The sequence below is a fragment of the Eptatretus burgeri genome, chromosome 18 (assembly GCF_056783735.1).
Source record: "Eptatretus burgeri isolate ZD-2024b chromosome 18, Ebu_testis_v1, whole genome shotgun sequence".
Classification (NCBI taxonomy): Eukaryota; Metazoa; Chordata; class Myxini; order Myxiniformes; family Myxinidae; genus Eptatretus; species Eptatretus burgeri.
Genome location: NC_140978.1, coordinates 6,890,587 through 6,910,491, shown reverse-complemented (window position 1 = coordinate 6,910,491; position 19,905 = coordinate 6,890,587). Strand labels below are relative to the sequence as shown.

The 19,905-nt window shown below is 51.3% G+C and overlaps 2 protein-coding genes across 5 annotated transcripts in view; one reads left to right on the top strand and one right to left on the bottom strand.

The window, feature by feature from the left end:
• The window catches only part of SPARC (secreted protein acidic and cysteine rich), a 32,157-nt gene extending 32,072 nt beyond the window's left edge, over positions 1 to 85 (bottom strand). Inside the window, exon 1 of the mRNA XM_085864495.1 lies at positions 1 to 85. This exon is cut by the window's left edge and continues 62 nt beyond it. The gene's annotated coding sequence lies outside the window, so the exon portion shown is untranslated.
• A 965-nt stretch (positions 86 to 1,050) lies between these two features.
• Positions 1,051 to 19,905, top strand: part of AP1AR (adaptor related protein complex 1 associated regulatory protein) — a 44,126-nt gene continuing 25,271 nt past the window's right edge. For 2 of the 4 annotated variants that reach the window (XM_085864470.1, XM_085864471.1), the window contains exons 1-2: positions 1,051 to 1,446; positions 2,655 to 2,703. In XM_085864470.1, the coding sequence (XP_085720596.1) occupies positions 1,373 to 1,446; positions 2,655 to 2,703 (123 nt within the window). In that variant the 5' untranslated portion in view covers positions 1,051 to 1,372. The remainder of the gene's footprint in view (positions 1,447 to 2,654; positions 2,704 to 19,905) is intronic. The other 2 variants (XM_085864472.1, XM_085864469.1) reach the window with 2 other exon arrangements.

The following is a 19,905-nucleotide window of genomic DNA, read 5'->3' as shown; positions in this document are numbered from 1 at the left end:
GAAGCTTCTTTTCCCTCGAAGTCAGTTCACCCACCCACATTCCCTCAGGCATTCCCTCCCGCTTACATAAAGTACAGTTCGGAATTAACCTCCCACTCTTGCAACTCTCGGCCCATTTTCCCCAAACTCACGTCAATCCCCGCCCCTTTTCTCCGCCCCTTTCCCCGTCCGATTCCCGCCCCTTTCCCCGTCCGATTCCCGCCCCTTTCCCCGCCCTTTCTCCGCCCCTTTTCTCCGCCCTTTTCTCCGCCCCTTTCCCCGCCCCATTCCCCGCCCCTTTCCCCGCCCTCTTCCCCGCCCCTTTCCTCGCCCTTTCCCGCCCCTTTCCCCGCCCTTTTCCCCGCCCCTTTCCCCGCCCGATTCCCGCCCCTTTCCCCGCCCTTTTCCCCGCCCCTTTCCCCGCCTCTTTCCCCGCCCCTTTCCCCGGTCCATACTGTACTGTATTCCAGTATTCTATAATTATTAACGTACTTGAAATGTTCCTCCAGTTCGTTTCAAGGCCTTAATAAAAACACTTCTAGCATGTAAATGATCAATCAATCGATCGATCGATCGACATTATAGATTATAAGAACCAGCAGGGATCCAGATCACCGGCCTCATCCATTACAAGCCCTTTATTGTGATAATTATTTCTTTAATTTCCGCGTGTTTTCACCTGCGACGATGAGAGACCAATCAAATTGTCATGCAATAAAGTAAAGATTGGCAAAAATGATTCACATCGCCTCATTAAGTCCCGTTCAAGCTGTTTTTGAGGTTATTATCAATTTTAACGTTTCACTTGTCCGTAGTTATAAAGCATGTTCTTCTCTCAGGCTCCAGGATCATGTTCCTCTTGTTTTACATTGGTTTTTATATCTGTCCGGTGACGTAGTGGCCATGTCGGTGTAGTCCATGACAGTGCGGGACCGTTTTTATTTTTTTCGTGCAGAGTCGTGTGCTTTGTGTAATTCCTGAGGTAAAATGTACACGTGAGACATTGGGTAAACAGATGTAATGGATATTTAACCAGTGATATTGTAATTAAATCGGTATAATTGATGTTTTTTTTGTTTCCGAATGATTGCTCACCAGGAAGTGGTGTTTTTTTATTCTTGTGGTCGAACCCCTTATTGTAAATTCGTGACTCGGTTTCCTTCACAATGAAAGAGGAACTCGTGAACGTAAACAGTTGATGGGAGATCACGTGATGGTGCTCGGAGTGAGTCGGGTGTTTTAACACGTCCTCGTCTCACGGCAGTTTCTCCATCAGTTCCCTTCGAGTTCTTGGTGTTTGTTCGGATTCTCGGCACAGGTTCCTCACCTGTGGATCGTGTGTTCTTGACTGCATGGCACAACGTGTCCGTCTGGCACAACGTGTCCGTCTGGCATGGGGAATTGCTGTGAAGTAATCCGAGCGTGGATCCCTCGACGGAGTCAGGCGGGTTTCCGTCGTGGTGGAGGGTAAGGAAGGGGTTGTGGTCTGGGCGGGGAGGATTGGGGGTTGTGGTCTGGGCGGGGAGGATTGGGGGTTGTGGTCTGGGCGGGGAGGATTGGGGGTTGTGGTCTGGGTGGGGAGGATTGGGGGTTGTGGTCCGGGCGGGGAGGATTGGGGGTTGTGGTCCGGGCGGGGAGGATTGGGGGTTGTGGTCTCTGCGGGGAGGATTGGGGGTTGTGGTCCGGGCGGGGAGGATTGGGGGTTGTGGTCTGGGCGGGGAGGATTGGGGGTTGTGGTCTTGGCGGGGAGGATTGGGGGTTGTGGTCTCTGCGGGGAGGATTGGGGGTTGTGGTCTGGGCGGGGAGGATTGGGGTTGTGGTCTGGGCGGGGAGGATTGGGGGTTGTGGTCTGGGCGGGGAGGATTGGGGTTGTGGTCTGGGCGGGGAGGATTGGGGGTTGTGGTCTGGGCGGGGAGGATTGGGGGTTGTGGTCTGGGCGGGGAGGATTGGGGGTTGTGGTCTGGGCGGGGAGGATTGGGGGTTGTGGTCTGGGCGGGGAGGATTGGGGGTTGTGGTCTTGGCGGGGAGGATTGGGGTTGTGGTCTCTGCGGGGAGGATTGGGGGTTGTGGTCTGGGCGGGAGGATTGGGGTTGTGGTCTGGGCGGGGAGGATTGGGGGTTGTGGTCTGGGCGGGGAGGATTGGGGGTTGTGGTCTGGGCGGGGAGGATTGGGGGTTGTGGTCGGGGCGGGGAGGATTGGGGGTTGTGGTCTGGGCGGGGAGGATTGGGGGTTGTGGTCTCGGGGGGGAGGATTGAGGGTTGAGGATTGGTGGTTGTAGTCTGGGTGGGGAGGATTGGGGGTTGTGGTCCGGGCGGGGAGCGTGTGTGTTTTGGGGGTGGTTGGTACTTGTGATATGTGGATGGCATGTTTAAGTTTCCTGGACATGTCCTGTGATTGTGTACTGATATAGTTGAATGTTGTATTTGCATTTTATCTGCTTGTACAAATCCTCCTTGTGACTCCAATGCAGTAGTTGGCGTTGTTTGAATGTACTTGAAGCTCCATGGGTAAAGTGTCATTGTAATGTTCTAAACTGTAAGTTGAACTCGACTAATTGCACTGCATCTGTGAGATTTGTCCATTTTTTGTCTGTTCTGGTAAGACCCACACTTGTCTTGTTTTTAATAATAAATTTGTAATCTCCATTGGAAGTGGAATATCTGTTTCTTGCACAGCCTGAAGTATTTCAAGACGGGATATGCAGCTCAGCATGTCACAGTGGAGGTTAGTGCAACCATTTTTTATTTTATTTTATTTTATTTTATTTTATTTTTTTTTTGTCTTGCTATTCCATGGAGCTTATTACTTGGTTCATGGTTTCATTACTTTGGTGAGCTTGTCATCAAACAAGAGGAGCTTTTGTATAACCATGTTTAATTTAATATAGCTGAGTGTTGGCGAAAAAATTGTCCAATCTAGAAAATGTATCGATGCATTGTATTGTTACGAATCTACGACCGCTTTAGCCAATAGCGGTCGCTTCCGGACGGACAATTCAGTCGTGACTTTCTGGAACTACGCCAGAAACCAGTCACGGGTGGGTTTTTAATCCCACCACGGCCCAGTCCGCATTCTACCCGCGCGAAATAGGGTCAATCGCTGAATATCGATATACCTAAGTACCCGCGCGGGTAACCTACCGCGGGACCGTACCTCGGCGAAGGCCTGCTTGGACACGAACCGCTTAAGCCGTCCGTTCCGTTCTGGGATAACCGAGCGGGTATTATCGCCAGACCTCGCCGGATCCGATTCTATTTAACGGTTATTTAAAAACCAACTACTATTCCGAGAAACAACATGGCAGCTCAATAAGGAGAAAATGACACAACAAACGGGGTAACATTCACACAAGCACATTTATTTACTACACAGATGCACATATACAAACAATCATGCAGTCAATGGGGGAAGGGGACAAGACACGAGCAAGGTAAAAACACTACAACCGACTATAAGCAATTATCAATGGGGTCACTTACACAGTTTTACTTCGCAAGACACGGCGCCACAACATTCATTCAAAGAAAAGACCCCATCAAAGGCAGTGGGGTCAGACTGGACCTCTTGGGTCGTTATGGTATGGGACTTGGCAGACCGAACGAGTCCCACGAGACCGTTGCAGGTTACCTGCACCCTCGTGGTTACTGGCTTGAGCGACCCGCGATGCTCCTTCCCCATGGCGGCTAGCGTAGCCACGGTTGAGCCCAGGCCCTGCTTAGCGGCCGGCGAGCTCTCTCCACACGAACGCGCGGTTTGCGCGACACAGCAGGTAAGGCTGCTCCTCCAGCTTGCATCTTTCGCGACGCCCGGACCTCCGCCAACTGGCTGCTCCCAGCTCCCTACTCGGACACGATTCCTGATCTTTACCCAGCTCCGGCAGAAGCAGCCCAGGTCCTTCTGCGGCGACCAGCGGCCGCGACAACTCCAGCAACCACACACAGAGAGACAGAGACAGAGAGCGCGCGAGAGGGCGCGAACGAACGAACGCTCCGTGCGCCCTTTTTATTACCCACGCTCCACCCCTCCGCTCTCGCCCCGCCCTCCTTCCAGAACATGCGAGAACCTTCCCAAATGAAGCGTTTTCCCGCGGAATCGGGGGCGCTCCCTCGCCGCTGTGGTTGTCTTCTTCCACACGCCGGGCATAATTCACCATGGAGACGCCATTCGTCCGGGGGATGGGGGGGGGGGACGGGGGCTGCCTGCTTTCCCTCGACGAAGGCCAGGCCTCTAGCAACCGTGTGCTGAGGTGGAAACTCGGTGGTGTGGTTATGAGGGTTGTGGTTAAGGTGATCAGGATGGTGTGGTTTGTTGAGAGATGGGTGTGGTTGTGGTGGTGGAAGGACGGTGGGTCTGAAGCGGTTGTTTGAGAGCGGTGGTGGTGGTGGTGGTGGTGGTCCCAAAATAATGATAGTAAAGAATAATGGCCAACTCAAAGATCACAGCCCTGTCGACACGAATAAATCACATTAAACAACGGTGGGGAAATCTAACTGAACACAGACTTATCGATCTAACTGAACTAAGGACCTTTATGGTGTTCTGCGAATGTCCACAGCCGTAACAGTATCATGAAAGCCCTTGTCTTTCCTCCACGTTGTATTTGGTTGGTGGAGGAGAAATTCAACAACAAAATATCCTGCAGTTGAAGTTTCTAAATTGTAACTGGGGAACAAAGTATTTTTTAACGTTAAAATGCAACTTCCAGCTATAGCTACGTTAACATAGTCATTTATTATGTATCCTGATGCATGGATACCAATCCGGATATGAAGCTCGTCGCAAGTACGGAAATAAGTTTTCCTGCACAAATGAACAAGATGGCATCAACTATATTGAGGATGCTCTCTGCACCACTGCCGTCTCCACGACCCATGCCATCAGCAATGCAGACCTCGACCTTGTGTACTTTTTGAGCATCTTTGTGCTCGGGGAGTCTTGGGTCATGAATGCAAGGGTTTCCCTTCACCAGCTCTAACCTTTCAACTCCTTCAGCACTGATGAGAAAATGGCATGGCATGGTTCTCAATACTCCACGTGATGTCGTCGGTGGCAATTTGCCGTCTGTTGGTATTGCGGATACGATTTATATTGCTACGTTACGCGGTGCGATCGGAATAATCGCATCCCCATCCGGGCATACGTTAAACGCACAAACATTGAAAACCATGGATCTGTGTATCTGTATCCGTATTGATTGTACATGTGAATGTAACTTCAGTTGCAGTCCATGAAAGACACGCAACCTCCCATTGCTAAAGAGCACTGCCGGCTGCCACACTGCTTCCCACAGTATCAGCCAGCTTAAAGCTTTAAAAGCTCTTTTGGTAATGGCAAAGCATCCATGGATTGATTCATTTCCAATAGGGGTGTTTGGCATTGCCAAAAATGCTTCCAAAGCTGATGGGATGACTGACGCTGGTTCGTGTGGCACTTGACTGCATTTAGCAGTTTGGTGTTCTCTGTCCGTCACAAACTGCAACAAAGTCAGAAATTCACTTTCAACTTAAAATCTTATCTCCTACCGAATTAGATGCATTTCAGATTGAGAGATTTGGTCATTGTTGCCCAATTTGTGAATGTTTAATGTTGTTTGATCATCCAATAAGGCAAATTTAAAATGAAGCAACTCGACTGCCCTTTTGCATTACGTGTTGGTAATATTGTGGACCAGGGGTCTGTGGCGAGGAATGGCCACCAGGTGGAGCAGTAGAGCCGTCTCCCACCGTAACCTGGAATTGCAGGTCGTAACCTTCGGACAACTCCGAAAGTCACGGGTCACTTAAGGACCGTGCTCGCCAATTCTCTGACGGCGTGGGGTAGGGTTAATAGCCAACTTTCAATATACCTAAGTACTCACGTCGTCAAATTACTGGGGAGGTCATAGCCTCGACGGACCTTGGGCGGAACGGGCCGTTTACCGAGCCTGAACCGGGTGTAAACCGAGCGGGGATTACCAAGGTCCGTCGGTCCAAATGAACAATTACGGCACTGCGGCCTCCCTAATTCCCAATACGCACCGTGCTAAACCAATGAAAGAAAGTGACAGACAACGAGCTGGTACATTGAACAATCGGGGTTTATTTATAATGGGGCAAGGGAGCACAAAAAGAGCAGAGTTAAAGCGACTATCAAGAAGGAATGCAAGTAATGTACAAGGCACTTAAACAATTGCTACATATGGACTGGGCCCACAGACACACACGCACAAACCCAAAAGAAATGGTGGCCGCAGCCTTTATTTGGCCCTTCAGCTCGGGAGGGAAGGCGAGCTGAGCGCAAGAGTCTGCACTTGCACCTGTCCACCTCGTGCGGTCTGGTCGAGCTGGCTCTGCGGGACTCGAACCCACCGCCTCAACGCAGCACCAAGCCCCAAGGACGAGGGATAGAGCGACGGACGCCAGCCAGCAAGAAGGTGGACAAGGCGAGAGGCGACAAGTGATCAAGGCCGAAAAAGCTTCCAGATGGATAAGACGACACCAGGCGAGGCAGACCCAGCCAGAATCATCGCCCCGATAGTTCTTCGTTCCTCTCGTGAGGTGGGAGGGATTTTTTTCCCTGGCCACTCGCCTCCTGATTGGACGGTTGCGTTGCGCGATTCGCTGGCCGTCCCTCATTGGACAGGCCCACGGTAGGCGGGGCAACTCCCACCCTTCTGGGTGGAGTCCCGATCTGAGGCGATTGTAGCTCCGCCTACCTCCTCACCTAAGACCACGTGCGTAATGGCGACTGGGTTGAGTGAGGGACGGGGCGGGTGAGACGCCCGCTCCTTACCGATTGGCTAAAGAGGGAGTGAGCCCCGCCCACGGTTGCGTTCATCACACATGCGCATGAGGGAGGGCGATGGTGGAAGAAGCGAAGGTGTATGTTGTGGTTGATGTATAAATTCTAACTATAAAATCATTCGCAGCGCACATACACTTAATCACCCATTAAACATAGGGACGGGACCCTAACTATAAACACATACTTACCGAGATAACTGATTTATGGGGACTCTGGCTGTTGTGTTCAATAGCTTCCAGATTCGTAACAATATTCATATTTGTGTTAGGAAGTGGCTTGAATGCATTTTCAGTTTGAATGCAGTTGTACATTTCTTTAATAAACCTGATTGGCCTCGCTCTTTCCCGAAGGGACTGGGAGGGTATTGTAATCGGTGACTGTCTGTCCGCACATTCACCAACAGTCTTGATATAGCACCACCGGGTGGCCTGCTTGAGTAAATGCATATCGATACTTTAAAATGCCAATTTCCAGAAACTCTCACCCAAAATCTTATTCCGTTTGTTATTGTAAAGAACATGCCCTCCACGTTGCTCATTTTAAAATTTATGTTGAAACAGCAGTTTTTCCCAGAAATAAACCATAGATAAAATTTTTGTTCCTTCCATTGAAGATGCCATCAAAGTGAAATTTATGAAGTTATAATCTGTTCCTCAAGAATTAAAGTAACACTTGTCATCACAATGACTGATGCAACTTACTTTTAGTGATCCTTTAATACATGAACCATAAGTGACGAAGTGGTAAAGCATAATAATGTTTAATTAAAACGTGTTTTTTTTATGTTTTTTATCTTTATTTTTTTTTAATTTTTATTAACTTAATTTGCTATGGTTTCTCGTTTTATTTGTGCATTTTAGTTTGTGTTATATTTTAGACACCTTGCGTAAATGCTTCGTAATGTGCTTGCTATTTGGCTACACCTAAGGGGTCATTTTCTTCTTTAATAACGGGCCCAGTTATTCCCACTTTGTGGGTCAACTGAGGAGAGAACGCTTCTGGCCCAAGTCTTTCTGGAACCGGCTCGCCAGGTTTGACGTTCGACCGGCAGGAAATTGCAATTTGTTCAGGGTACTGGCGATAACTCACCTACTCTTCATCCACCAACATCCAGTGCTGACAGCCGGCTTCGCTTCACATCCTTCCGAGAGATGGAACACACATTGATGCCTCACCCTGTATTCAAACCCCACAATGACAGTTTATAGCTGGGTCAAGATTCAAACCGTGGGCAGATAGCTTAAAGCTAGGTGCATGTACCTCAAAGCTATCCTGTCGGCCCATTTTGGATACACCTGAGGATGATTCTACCAAATGTGCTTTTGAGGAGTTTATTACCTTACACAAGCAAAGCAAAAAGTGGGGTTAAGCAATTGGTTAATTTTGTCTATGTCTATTTACACACGCCAGTTTATGATCGAGCAATCACTTAATTTCAATTGAATGTTATATTTTGCACATGAATTGGAAAACAAACCTGCAGCTTAGCAGTACTTTGGCTCTGAGTTTGTCCCAATCTCACATGTGCACGGAGGAGTGAGATTATTTATTTATTTTTACTGTCTGTCTGTCAGGCAGTCAAACAAAATTGAAAGTGATTCCCAACAGGAAACTCACTGTTTTTGGCCATCATAAAGGACACCAACAACAGGCACGAAGAACTAATGTAACATGTTAAGTAAGGTGCTGTAAAAGATGCTGCATCAACGGCAGTTAACGTCTGAAATTTTTATACAACCTTTAAAAGCTTTATTAGCCCCGGTTGGACTTAGTCCGACATGGGGGGCTTATTGATTTGGTCTCGGTTTTTGTGTGCGTGCTTGCGTCCGTCCACAACCATATCTCGGGGCGTGGTCCAGAGATGACATTACGACTGGCTTTCCTTCGACGCATGAAGAAGACTGCACGATTCTGGTATTCGTGCTGAGGCCAATTGGCTAGTGTGGTGGAGCAACCCCCTGGCCATTGACTCTTGGCTGGTTGTGAGAGACCGACCTCGAAGCCCCGTGTATGTCACCGAAGGGAGCGGCGCCATTCTGTAGAGAACAGGAGCATCAATAAGCGCGATCGACGAGTGGCAGTATGTGAGCCCTGGTGTTGAATACCACCTCACGAATTGCCTCACATACGTTTCCCACCCAGAGAGTGGCTCGGCACAATTTTGGGCGCGTCTTCCACGCAGGCCAAAGTGGCTCGACCGCAAAGTTCAATTGAGGCCATCTCTGGACAAAGCTAAGTGCCAGAATAAAGGGAGGGTTTTCTTTTATTTTGTTTTCCCCTTGTCTGCATTAAAGTCCATGTGTGGAGGTGCCTCAAATTTAGACTTTAATTTACCTCACGTTTTATTATTACATTTTGACTTGTTACCCTTGTAAATATTTCTTCTATTTTCATTAAATCCCCGTGTTTATTTTAAGTTGCCGGTGTCTGTGCATCTGTCGTGTACGTACACGTACCGCCCTCCCCCACGCTCCGTGATCTCTGAGGATCACGTGTTCACCTTGAAGGAAAACCGCTCGGCGATCCGGCCTGGTAAGTGTTTCCTGCCTGTCCACCACAATTTGGTCGGGGAGATTAACCTAACTGCCAGACCCACGACAATATGCACATCATCTTTTTTTTTTTTGAGATCAGATCCAAGATGGCCGACTGGCAGCCATTTTAGTTGTAAAAACCTAATTGCAAGGAAAGTATGCACAGAAGGAGGCCATTCAGCCCATCATGCCTGCACCACACCAATACCAGATTGAATAAATCCGTCAATACCTCTTTCCTTCATGTGCAGCCTTTTGGCTGCTATACTGGTACTCATTTTGCCAACCTCGGAAGGATGACAGGCTCAGTGAACCCCATGGTGTTAATTCAGCAGAAAAAAACGGGGCTTGAACTCAGGACTCGAGGATCCCAAGCCAACACCAGGTCGAAACACGTCCTCAACACGTCCTCAAAACGTCCTCAACCATTTCTCGGACATGCATTTACTGATGGTGTTCAAACTTGGCACACAGATAATGAATGATAGCTTGCATCTTTTTTTTTTTGAGATCAGATCCGAGATGGCGACTGCCGGCCATTTTGTTGCTTAACCTTTTTTACTTTTTGTTACTTTTGAGATTGCTCCGGTTCTGGGTTTGGAGCGTTGGCAGGTCTCCTTGGGGGCTCCCTGCTGACTATCTCAAAGTTAAGTTTCCGGTCGTTATCTGTCCCGTTTTAACTGTTTATTTTCTCACCCACATGTTACTGTGTTCCTAGTTCGGTTTTGTTTCAAAAATCGTGCTATTTTGTGAGATTTCGTTGAACTTGTCTTACTGGGTGCTTGAGGCCTCAAACACCCAGTTCCCTACCTCAAGCACCTACCCTTTGTTCCCCTCGGTGTACGATTGTGTTTATTTGTTTTTTCTCCCCATTATCTTCAATTTCTATCTTTCCCACTTTCTTAACGTCCCCCATCCCTCACATCTAATCACTATTTCTTATCTTAAATAAAAAACAAAAAACGCTACCGTTCTCCGATTCTTCTTGTTGTTCTTCTTCTTGTTGTTCTTTTTGTTGTTGTTGTTGTTGTTGTTGTTCTTCACTTCCATGACCTAATCTGCAAAACTCTCTCAAACATTAATAATAAAAACGATCTCTTATAATGCTTCATCTTCCACTTTCACATGTGTGGTACTCTTTACTGTATCAGAATGCACTACTCTTCTGCTATTTAAACAGACTGCTCTCATTTCGACCTCTCCTTCATTCCTTGCCTAAAAAATTCAACTGTTACAGCGTTTCTTCTCTCCATTCTCTGAATTCGCCTTTATTGCATCCCTCAAGAAATGTGTTTAATCGCATAACTGACCTAAAACTTAAAAAAAAACCCAGTTTGCTATGAATGCTTGCTTTCCATCAACCATTCTTTTTTTCCAACTTCAGTGCCAACTCACTCCTCTCACCCCTCACTCTCATAGCAACCATCCCACTCTTCTCCCTCCAAGCGTCCCTCTCACCTCTCTCAAAAACTCCACCCTCACCTTTCTCCCACCATTTATCCCCCTCACTCATCCTTCCCAAAGTTGCCCCCCACTCCCATCCATAAAGCTGCCTCCTTCCCCTGCCCTCTCACCTCAATCTCTTCACTCCACCTCCTCAGATCCTCAACTGCCTTCCTCCCTCTCTCTCGTCCTACCCGCCACCCCTGCACCAAAAGCTTCCTCCCCTACCTCTTCATTAAAAGTATTGTTGCAAATTCGCGCCCTTCGGCGTGCGATCGGCCGCTCGACTCGAATGGCGGCCGCCTCGCCCACCGGAACGGACAATTCTGTCGTGACCCTCTCGGAACAACGCCGGGAGCTAGTCACGGGTGGGGGTTTAACCTCACCACGACCGTGCCAATTGCCCACCCGCGCAGGATAGGGTTGCTCGCCAAATTCGATCTACCTTAGTACCTGCGCGGATGGTCGACCGGGCGATCGTACCACGCCACAGGCCGACTCCGGACACGAACTGCTAAAGCGGTCCGTTCCGTGCTATCGGGATAACCGAGCGGTGTTATCGTCTGCCTCGACGGTTCCGATTAATTATCGGGCGCATTAAGCACACTACAAACCCTTTACGTGAAGCAGGATGGAGGGTCAATAAAGAAAAGACGAAGTGAAACGGCAAAACGGTTCACACAATGCACATTTATTACGCGACACACGGAAAGCACACATATACAGCCAAACAGTCAAAATGCACTTGTAGCAGTTACAACAAAAGAAACAACGACGCAGAGTTACTACCGACTACGCGCACACACGGCAACACTTATACAGTTCTACTTTACAGACGGCGCCAACACACATTTACTGAAAAGCAAAGGAAAGAAGCCACCCTCATAGACAAAGGGGGCAGACGGGCCTGTAGGCCAATATGCGCGCGTGACCTGAAGGAGTGGCCAGGTCCGCGAGACCGGGTGGGTCCTACCCGCGTCTTCGTGACGCGTTGGCGGACGAGCCGCAGATGTGGCTGTGCCCCGACTCCGTGCTCCTTGGCGGGTTTCGTTGGCACGACATTTGGAGTGGGGTGGGAATGGGGCCCCCTTTGTTGCACTATCTCAGCGCGGAAGAAAAGGGGGAATTGTTGATGCCCTTGGGGAGGGAGAATGGCTGGCTGGCTTGGGTCCCGCGACGAGCGATTTTCCACCGCCACCTCGTCGCCGACCGCCGTCCTTCTTGCCTCGGACTCGAGCTCCTTGGCCTCTTCCCACAACTCTCCTCAGCCGACTGCATAACCCAACTCGATGCCTTCGCCACTCGACTCCACTCTCTGCCACACTCTGCCGCTGCCACACTCTGCCGCTGCCACACTCTGCCGCTGCCACACTCTGCCGCTGCCACACTCTGCCGCTGCCACACTCTGCCGCTGCCACACTCTGCTCACCAACCAAAAACTGACTCTCTCCCTATTCGCCTTGCGCTCGCCATTTTATAGGCCGGCAGGAGAAACAATAGGCAAATTTCCGGATCAGAATGACCTCAGGGGCGGAGCCACGCTCGCCAATTGGACGGAGGAAAAGTGGGCGTGAACCTCCCCTGATCCTAGAATTTGCAGATATGGATTTCACACAGACGCGCCTGGAGGCGGGGCCAAACCGCTCCACGCTTGCTAATTGGACGGATCAGAAGTGGGCGTGTAGCGTTCTTGATCCGAATTCTCCCTCGGAAAGGCCGTGATTTGCACTCGCGGCTCGGTGCGTATCTTGAACGAGCCCAAGACAGCCCGACGCTCAGTGTTCACAGGTGGTGTGGGAATGGCCGTAGAAGGAGAGAGGTGAGGGTGGTGGAGGGTTTATCGGTAGTGGTTTGATGGTTATGGCGGTTGAGACGTGGTTGGTTCAAAATAATGATAGAACAGAAAAACGGCTATTTCAAAGCGTCGCAGCCCAAATGAATCACATAAATTCCCTCTAAACAACGGGTTTGGGGCTAACTACACATGTACTTAGAGATATCTCACCTACGGGCCCTTCATGGTGTTTTGTGAATTTCCACAGCCGTAACACTACCCCCTCCCCTTTTTTGCAGACTTGTCCCGAGTTGTCAAATTCTCGTGTGCCATCATGTGTAGTTCTCCCCTAATACGTTTTACCTTCGGATCCCTGAGTGCGACATTCATGGTATTTGTGTCCCCAAAATAAATAACCTGAGGGCTGAGTAAATAACTAAACAAACCCACTCATACGGACGACTTAAATAAAATTGCTGGCTCTAGACAGACATGCCGGGGGCGCACTCATATGTACAGTACATCTTAACCTTAACTTACAAATTTTACACTAAACCATGGCCCAGGATCAATGGACTCTGCAAAGAGAAAAGCAGTTAGCAGGGAGCCAGGCTGCTCGCATGCAGTCTCTGGCTCAAGCAATGCAGGTGGCAGGGAACGTGGCCGGCTCCTCACACGCAGTCCTAGGCCTCCCCCTTTTAAATTGAACCCAGTGAACAACGGCGCATGGGCTGCGCAAATGCAGTCTCCTTGTGCGGCTGCCTACAGGGCAGTCCCTGCAGCACGCGCGATGATCTGACGCAGCAAACAACGTTGCACGGGCCGCCAATGCGGTCCCGTGATGCTGCTGCCTACAGGGCAGTCCCTGCAGTACGCGCGACGATCTGACGCAGCAAACAACGTTGCACGGGCCGCCAATGTGGTCCCGTGATGCGGCTGCCTACAGGGCAGTCCCTGCAGCTTGCAAACTGTTGCTTGTTGATCCTGGCGTTCATGGCAATGAACAAGGGGGGGCAAAGCAAAATTGAACGGGGGCTGGTGAACATGGGCAGTGGGCATGGCATGGCAAAGGTGAGCAGACAAACACAGCCTGCAGAACAAGGCCGTTGCAGGCAAACACAGCCAGCAGACGAACTGGCCGGCACAGGCCTTGAAGCACAGCAGCTGCAGACGATCCGGCCGGTACAGGCTTCGCAGCAAAACACAGCTGCCGATGAAGTTGGCCGGCCTTTGCCTGTCAGTGGAGGTTGGTGGAGGGAGTGCGGTGGTGCTGGCCACTCGGAAGGCGTGCTCGGACCTGCCTACTGTCTCCCTCCCACCTATCGCCTTTGCCTGTCACTGTCTATACCCACCCCCTTATTTTGTAAAACCCAATTTAGCCCCAACTTATTTTTTTGTTGGTTTTATTTTTACTTCCCCACTATAAATCGTCCCCTAACCCCCTTTACTGTCCTTGTTCGGCTGACCTATCGCCTACTAGCCGACTCCCAACCCCTACGTTCCCTTCCCGGAGGGGAACAAGGGAGAGCTCGCGTCCTGTGTCGAGGCCCAAGGAAGCCTCAGGATGGCCTCCCCAGACTTCAGCGATCTAACCCAAAGTGGGTCCAATGGCCCACAACGAGAGCGAAGGGATGGATGGTGCGGAGGGGTACATCTCCTAATCTACTCTAACCATTATCTCTTAAACTACCCTGGGGCTTTCAACAAGTGCCTCGCGCTTAAACTATTGGTTCTAACAACCCAGATTCCCGTCGCTTGTGTTGGTGTCCTTACAATTTCGGGCCTCGTCCCCCAATTTTCTTCCCGTGCCCTCACACGGTCTCATGGCTGGGACACGTGGCTCCCTTGGCAGGCACGACCCTCTGCCGATTCTCCAGCTATGGCACCCCCGGGCACTACACTGCCTCCGAGCCTACCAGCTCCCTAAACACCGGGGAGTGCCCCCCATGGCAACTCTCCTGAAACGCACACGTGGCAGGCTGGCTTCCCGGGCCCCTTTCCGAGGGTCACCCGTGCCCACAACACTGCCCACACGGCTGATGGCGCCCTGGGCCCCTGCACCATGCGGGTGCACCCGTGCCCACTACACTATCCCGGCCCCCCATGGGCCCTTGGCCTACCGCGGCCGACTAGCCTGGTGCCTGGCGTACCCACTCAGCGATACTCACCTTTTGCAGCCACGCTCCCAGCCCGTCAACAACAGGGCTCCTGCACCCCTCCAAATGGATATCGAGCCTACACTCCCACCAACAGCAAAACGACTTCCATTTTGTCAATTTAACTAACTCACTTTACACTGACCCCGGGGTCCCTTGGGCGCGAGTCACGCCTCCATCCAATCACTCGTCGCACCATGCATTCCACATTTGCTCCACTCACACAGACCCGCTGACCTCACTCACTCATCATGTACTCACCTCACAACTCTTCAACACACACACCGCTGAACTCTGCCATCCTTCTAACTTCCTCCCCTAACTACCTCGTACTCCCACGTCGTCCCTTAAACTACAGCACGTTCCATTTAACACTACGTAGCTAAACTACGTCCGCACTACACGTCCAAAGTCTGTCACTGTCCTCAAAATCTCTTTTCCCATCTCCCTTCCTAAATCTGACTAAAATCCCTCTAACTAATCCATTCCACGGGTCCCATGAGGACTTACCCCTGCCCCATGAAGCCGGTCGAGCTATCACTAACCCTTCCCCCTAACTAGTTTCATCCTGTGCCCTGGCCAGGGGGTCTTCCACCCCTTGCCTGGGAATCCTGTTCACCCAAAAGCGAGGCTTGCTAAATATATACATTTTTAATTGCGCACCACCAGCGCAGCAAATCGCAACCAGCACGGCAATTCACAGCCGCGCACCTTTGACGTGACGTCATCGCAGCTGTTCGTGTCCCTCGTCCCTCTTGGACGGTACCATCTGGCAGGGATTCACCCTCCTGCCGGATTCCAACCATACACGCAGCCATGACGTCACCCGGCGCATATAAAAAAAAAAAAACACAAGCCTCCCGTCTCGGGGGGGTTCCCCACGCGAACACGTGTGCTCTGCCCATTGCAGCTTAACACACCCGCCCGCGTGGAGAACCCATCCGGTCCAAATCCATTATCCTGCCTAAACTTTTTCCATCCGCGGGATCGGCAACATCCACCGCTGGCGTTTCCGGACCGGGCTTCACTCCCGCAAGCGAGCACGTGGCGGCCTCGTGCATTGCACGGCCCGAACCTCGCGTTCGCTGCTGTGTAAACCCGGCACGGTTCCCGAAGCAACTACGGTCGCAACTCGGCCCCTGTCTCAATTGTCGCAGTCGTCTCCGTCTCCTTTCGACACGCGCTCAAACTCCCGCGTGTCACGGGACTCACGCCACGACATTCCACTCACCCTGGGAGACGCGGCTGCATGCCGACCGACATCTCCCTTGCATACCGCTCTCTCACACACGCGGTCTCCCTTGCACTCGGCCGCTCACTCACTCGTGCCATTTCCCTTGCACACACCATGCCACTCACACACGCGGGGGCACTCGCCCGTGGTGTCTCACTCACACATGGCGCGCTGGGAAGCACGCACTCTGGTACACTCGCCACCACACCAGTCACACACGGGGTCGCTTCCACACACGGGGGCGCACTCACACCTTGCACCACACACACAGGGACAACCACACTGGGGATTTGTGCCACCCCAAGGGTTTCCGGGGCCTCTATACCCCCCAAGCTCTCCGTGCACCCGTTTGTAGCACCCCTCCCCCTCGAACTCGCTCGACACGACCGAACCCGCCTGGTCGTAAGTCGCCTCTAGGGGGCATACTCCCTCCCCTTGTTTCTGGAGGAGGCTATCCAACTGCTCGCACCGGGTCCCTACACGTTCTGCGAGCTCACCTCCGTGTGTGTGTGTGTGTGTGTGTGTGTGTGTGTGTGTGTGTGTGTGTGTGTGTGTGTGTGTGTGTGTGTGTGTGTGTGTGTGTGTGTGTGTGTGTGTGCTCGTCTTCAATCCCGTCCAATTCACCCTCTATCTCCCGTGTCTCTATTATTTCCGTCTCTTCCCTTGTTATCTCCCTTGTCTCAACTATTATTTCTTTTCTCCTTTCCGTCGTCACCTCGTGTCTCGTCTCACACGTTTCGGTCACCCCATTTAATTTTTCCCTCTCAGTCAGTCACTTTCTCTGTCACGACCCTCGCCCAACACGTCCTCCTAATTATTTTTTTTGTTCCCGCCATCACCGCGGGCCTGACAGCCATTGCACTCCCCCCGAGCTCGTTCGTTCCCACACGTGGCGTCGCCATTACACACTCCATTTTCCACGCTTCACTGCATGCTATTACCTTCATGCCCGCCTGCAGGCTTTGGCCTATTTGCTGCACCTCACCCCGCATTTCTCTCATTTCTTCCTTCATTCCGTTCTTCACCTTTTGTAAATTCGCATTCATTTAATTATTCATCCTGCACACATTTGTTTTTATTTCATTCGTGCTTGTATCCATCTTCGCATTCATTGCTTGCATATTTGCGTTAATTCCGCTTTGCATTTGTTGCATATTTGCGTTAATTCCCGCCAGCATGGCGCATAGCTGGGCCATGTCAGGCGCACTCGGCTGAGCCAATTCGACAAGGATCGGGGGGTTTCGGCGGAGAGGGGGAGGGGAGGTGTCATACACCACGGCCGCCGCCACACCCATTTCGGGCTCTGGGTTTGGTTGGGGGAGTTCGTCCTGCACAACAAGCATTTCCTGCACGGGGATCTCATCCTGGGCCATGGATTCTACATTCAAGCACATCCAGATTTCTACCCCCGGCACCCGCTCGCCTTGAAACGCCATCTTATTTCTCGTAAGGGGTTTAATTTGGTGGGAATCGGGGGTCGCTTCTCTCACCCCTGGACCGATTCCCGTGAATTTAGCTGGAGACAGGAAAGTTTGTTTCCCGCTCTCTGACACCAGTGTTGCGAATTCGCGCCCTCTGGCGTGCGATCGGCCGCTCGACTCGAATGGCGGCCGCCTCGCCCACCGGAACGGACAATTCTGTCGTGACCCTCTCGGAACAACGCCGGCAGCTAGTCACAGGTGGGGGTTTAACCCCACCACGACCGTGCCAATTGCCCAACCGCGCAGGATAGGGTTGCTCGCCAAATTCGATCTACCTAAGTACCCGCGTGGATGGTCGACCGGGCGATCGTACCTCGCCGCAGGCCGATTTCGGACATGAACCGCTTAAGCGGTCCGTTCCGTGCTATCAGGATAACCGAGCGGTGTTATCGTCGGCCTTGGCGGTTCCGATTAATTATCGGGCGCATTAAGCCCACTACAAACCCTTTTCGTGAAGCAGGATGGAGGGTCAATAAAGAAAAGACGAAGCGAAACGGGAAAACAGTTCACACAATGCACATTTATTACACGACACATGGAAAGCACACATATACAGCCAAACAGTCAAAATGCACTGGTAGCAGTTACAACAAAAGAAACAACGACGCAGAGTTACTACCGACTACGCGCACACACGGCAACACTTATACAGTTCTACTTTACAGACGGCGCCAACACACATTTACTCAAAAGCAAAGGAAAGAAGCCACCCTCATAGACAAGGGGGCAGACGGGCCTGTAGGCCAATATGAGCACGTGACCTGAAGGAGCGGCCAGGTCCGCGAGACCGGGTGGGTCCTACCCGCGTCCTCGTGATGCGTTGGCGGATGAGCCGCAGATGTGGCTGTGCCCCGACTCCGTGCTCCTTGGCGGGTTTCATTGGCACGACGTTTGGAGTGGCGTGGGAACGGGGCCCCCTTTGTTGCACTATCTCAGAGCGCGGGGGAAAAGGGGGAATTGTTGATGCCCTGGGGGAAGGAGAATGGCTGGCTGGCTTGGGTCCTGCAACGAGCGATTTTATTTATTTATTTATTTATTTATTTTTTTTTTCCCACCGCGACCTCGTCGCCGACCGCCGTCATTCTCGCCTCGGACCCGAGCTCCTCGGCCTCTTCCCACAACTCTCCTCAGCCGACTGCAGAACCCAACTCTGCCTTCGCCACCCGACTCCACTCTCTGCCACACTCTGCCGCTGCCACACTCTGCCGCTGCCACACTCTGCTCTCCAACTAAAAACTGGCTCTCACTATTCGCCTTGCGCTCGCCGTTTTATAGGCCGGCAGGAGAAACGATATGCAAATTTCCGGATCAGAATGACCTCGGGGGCGGAGCCACGCTCGCCAATTTGACGGAGGAAAAGTGGGCGTGAACCTCTCCTGATCCTAGAATTTGCAGATATGGATTTCACACAGACGCGCCTGGAGGCGGGGCCAAACCACTCCGCGCTTGCTAATTGGACTGATCAGAAGTGGGCGTGTTGCGTTCTTGATCCGAATTCTCCCTCGGAAAGGCCGCTATTTGCACTCGTGGCTCGGTGCGTATCTTGAACGAGCCCGAGACAGCCCGACGCTCAGTGTGCACAGGTGGTGCGGGAATGGCCGTAGAAGGAGAGAGGTGAAGGTGGTGGAGGGTTTATCGGTGGTGGTTTGATGGTTATGGCGGTTGAGACGTGGTTGGTTCAAAATAAAGATAGAACAGAAAAACTGCTATCTCAAAGCGTCGCAGCCCAAATGAATCACATAAATTCCCTCTAAACAATGGGTTTGGAGCTAACTACACATGTACTTAGAAATATCTCACCTACATGGTGTTTTGTGAATTTCCACAGCCGTAACAGTATGGACCTCAAATATCCGGGGCCTTCGCTCAAACCTTTCAGATCTTTCCATACAGGTTGCCACTGACAAACCAGACATAATCTGCCTAACAGAAACTTTCCTCCCCCAAGACGTGTCTGACTCCGAAGTATCTCTCCCTGGTTACTCCCTCCTCCGGTTTGACAGACCTGAGCCTTGCCCTGGTGGAGGAGTTGCTCTCTTCATCAAAGACTCTATTCCTCACTCTCCATGCACTGCCCTCACTCCCCCACACCCCCAAGAATACCTCTGGCTATGGCTTCCCTCCACTCCCCCTCATGTTGATATGTGTACTGTGCCGTCCACCTAACAGTGATGACTCCATATACACCTCACTATCTGATAACATGGACCAACTTCTATCTTCTCATCCAAACTCTTTCTTCCTCATACGTGGCGACTTCAATTGTCATCATGCAGGTTGGCTTGGTGTGGGTACCTCTCTCACCTGTCATGGCACCTCAGCAAAAGCTTTCTGCGACTCATTGGGACTGACTCAATCGGTCAACTTCCCTACCTGGATCTCAACCAATGGTACTCCATCTCTTCTGGATCTGATTTTGATAAATTTCCCTGACAATATCTGCTGCTCTTCCTTCGGTCCAATCGGTTCTTCTGACTACGTCCTTGTCAAAGTGGACATCTCTCTGGCTATTATCAGAGAA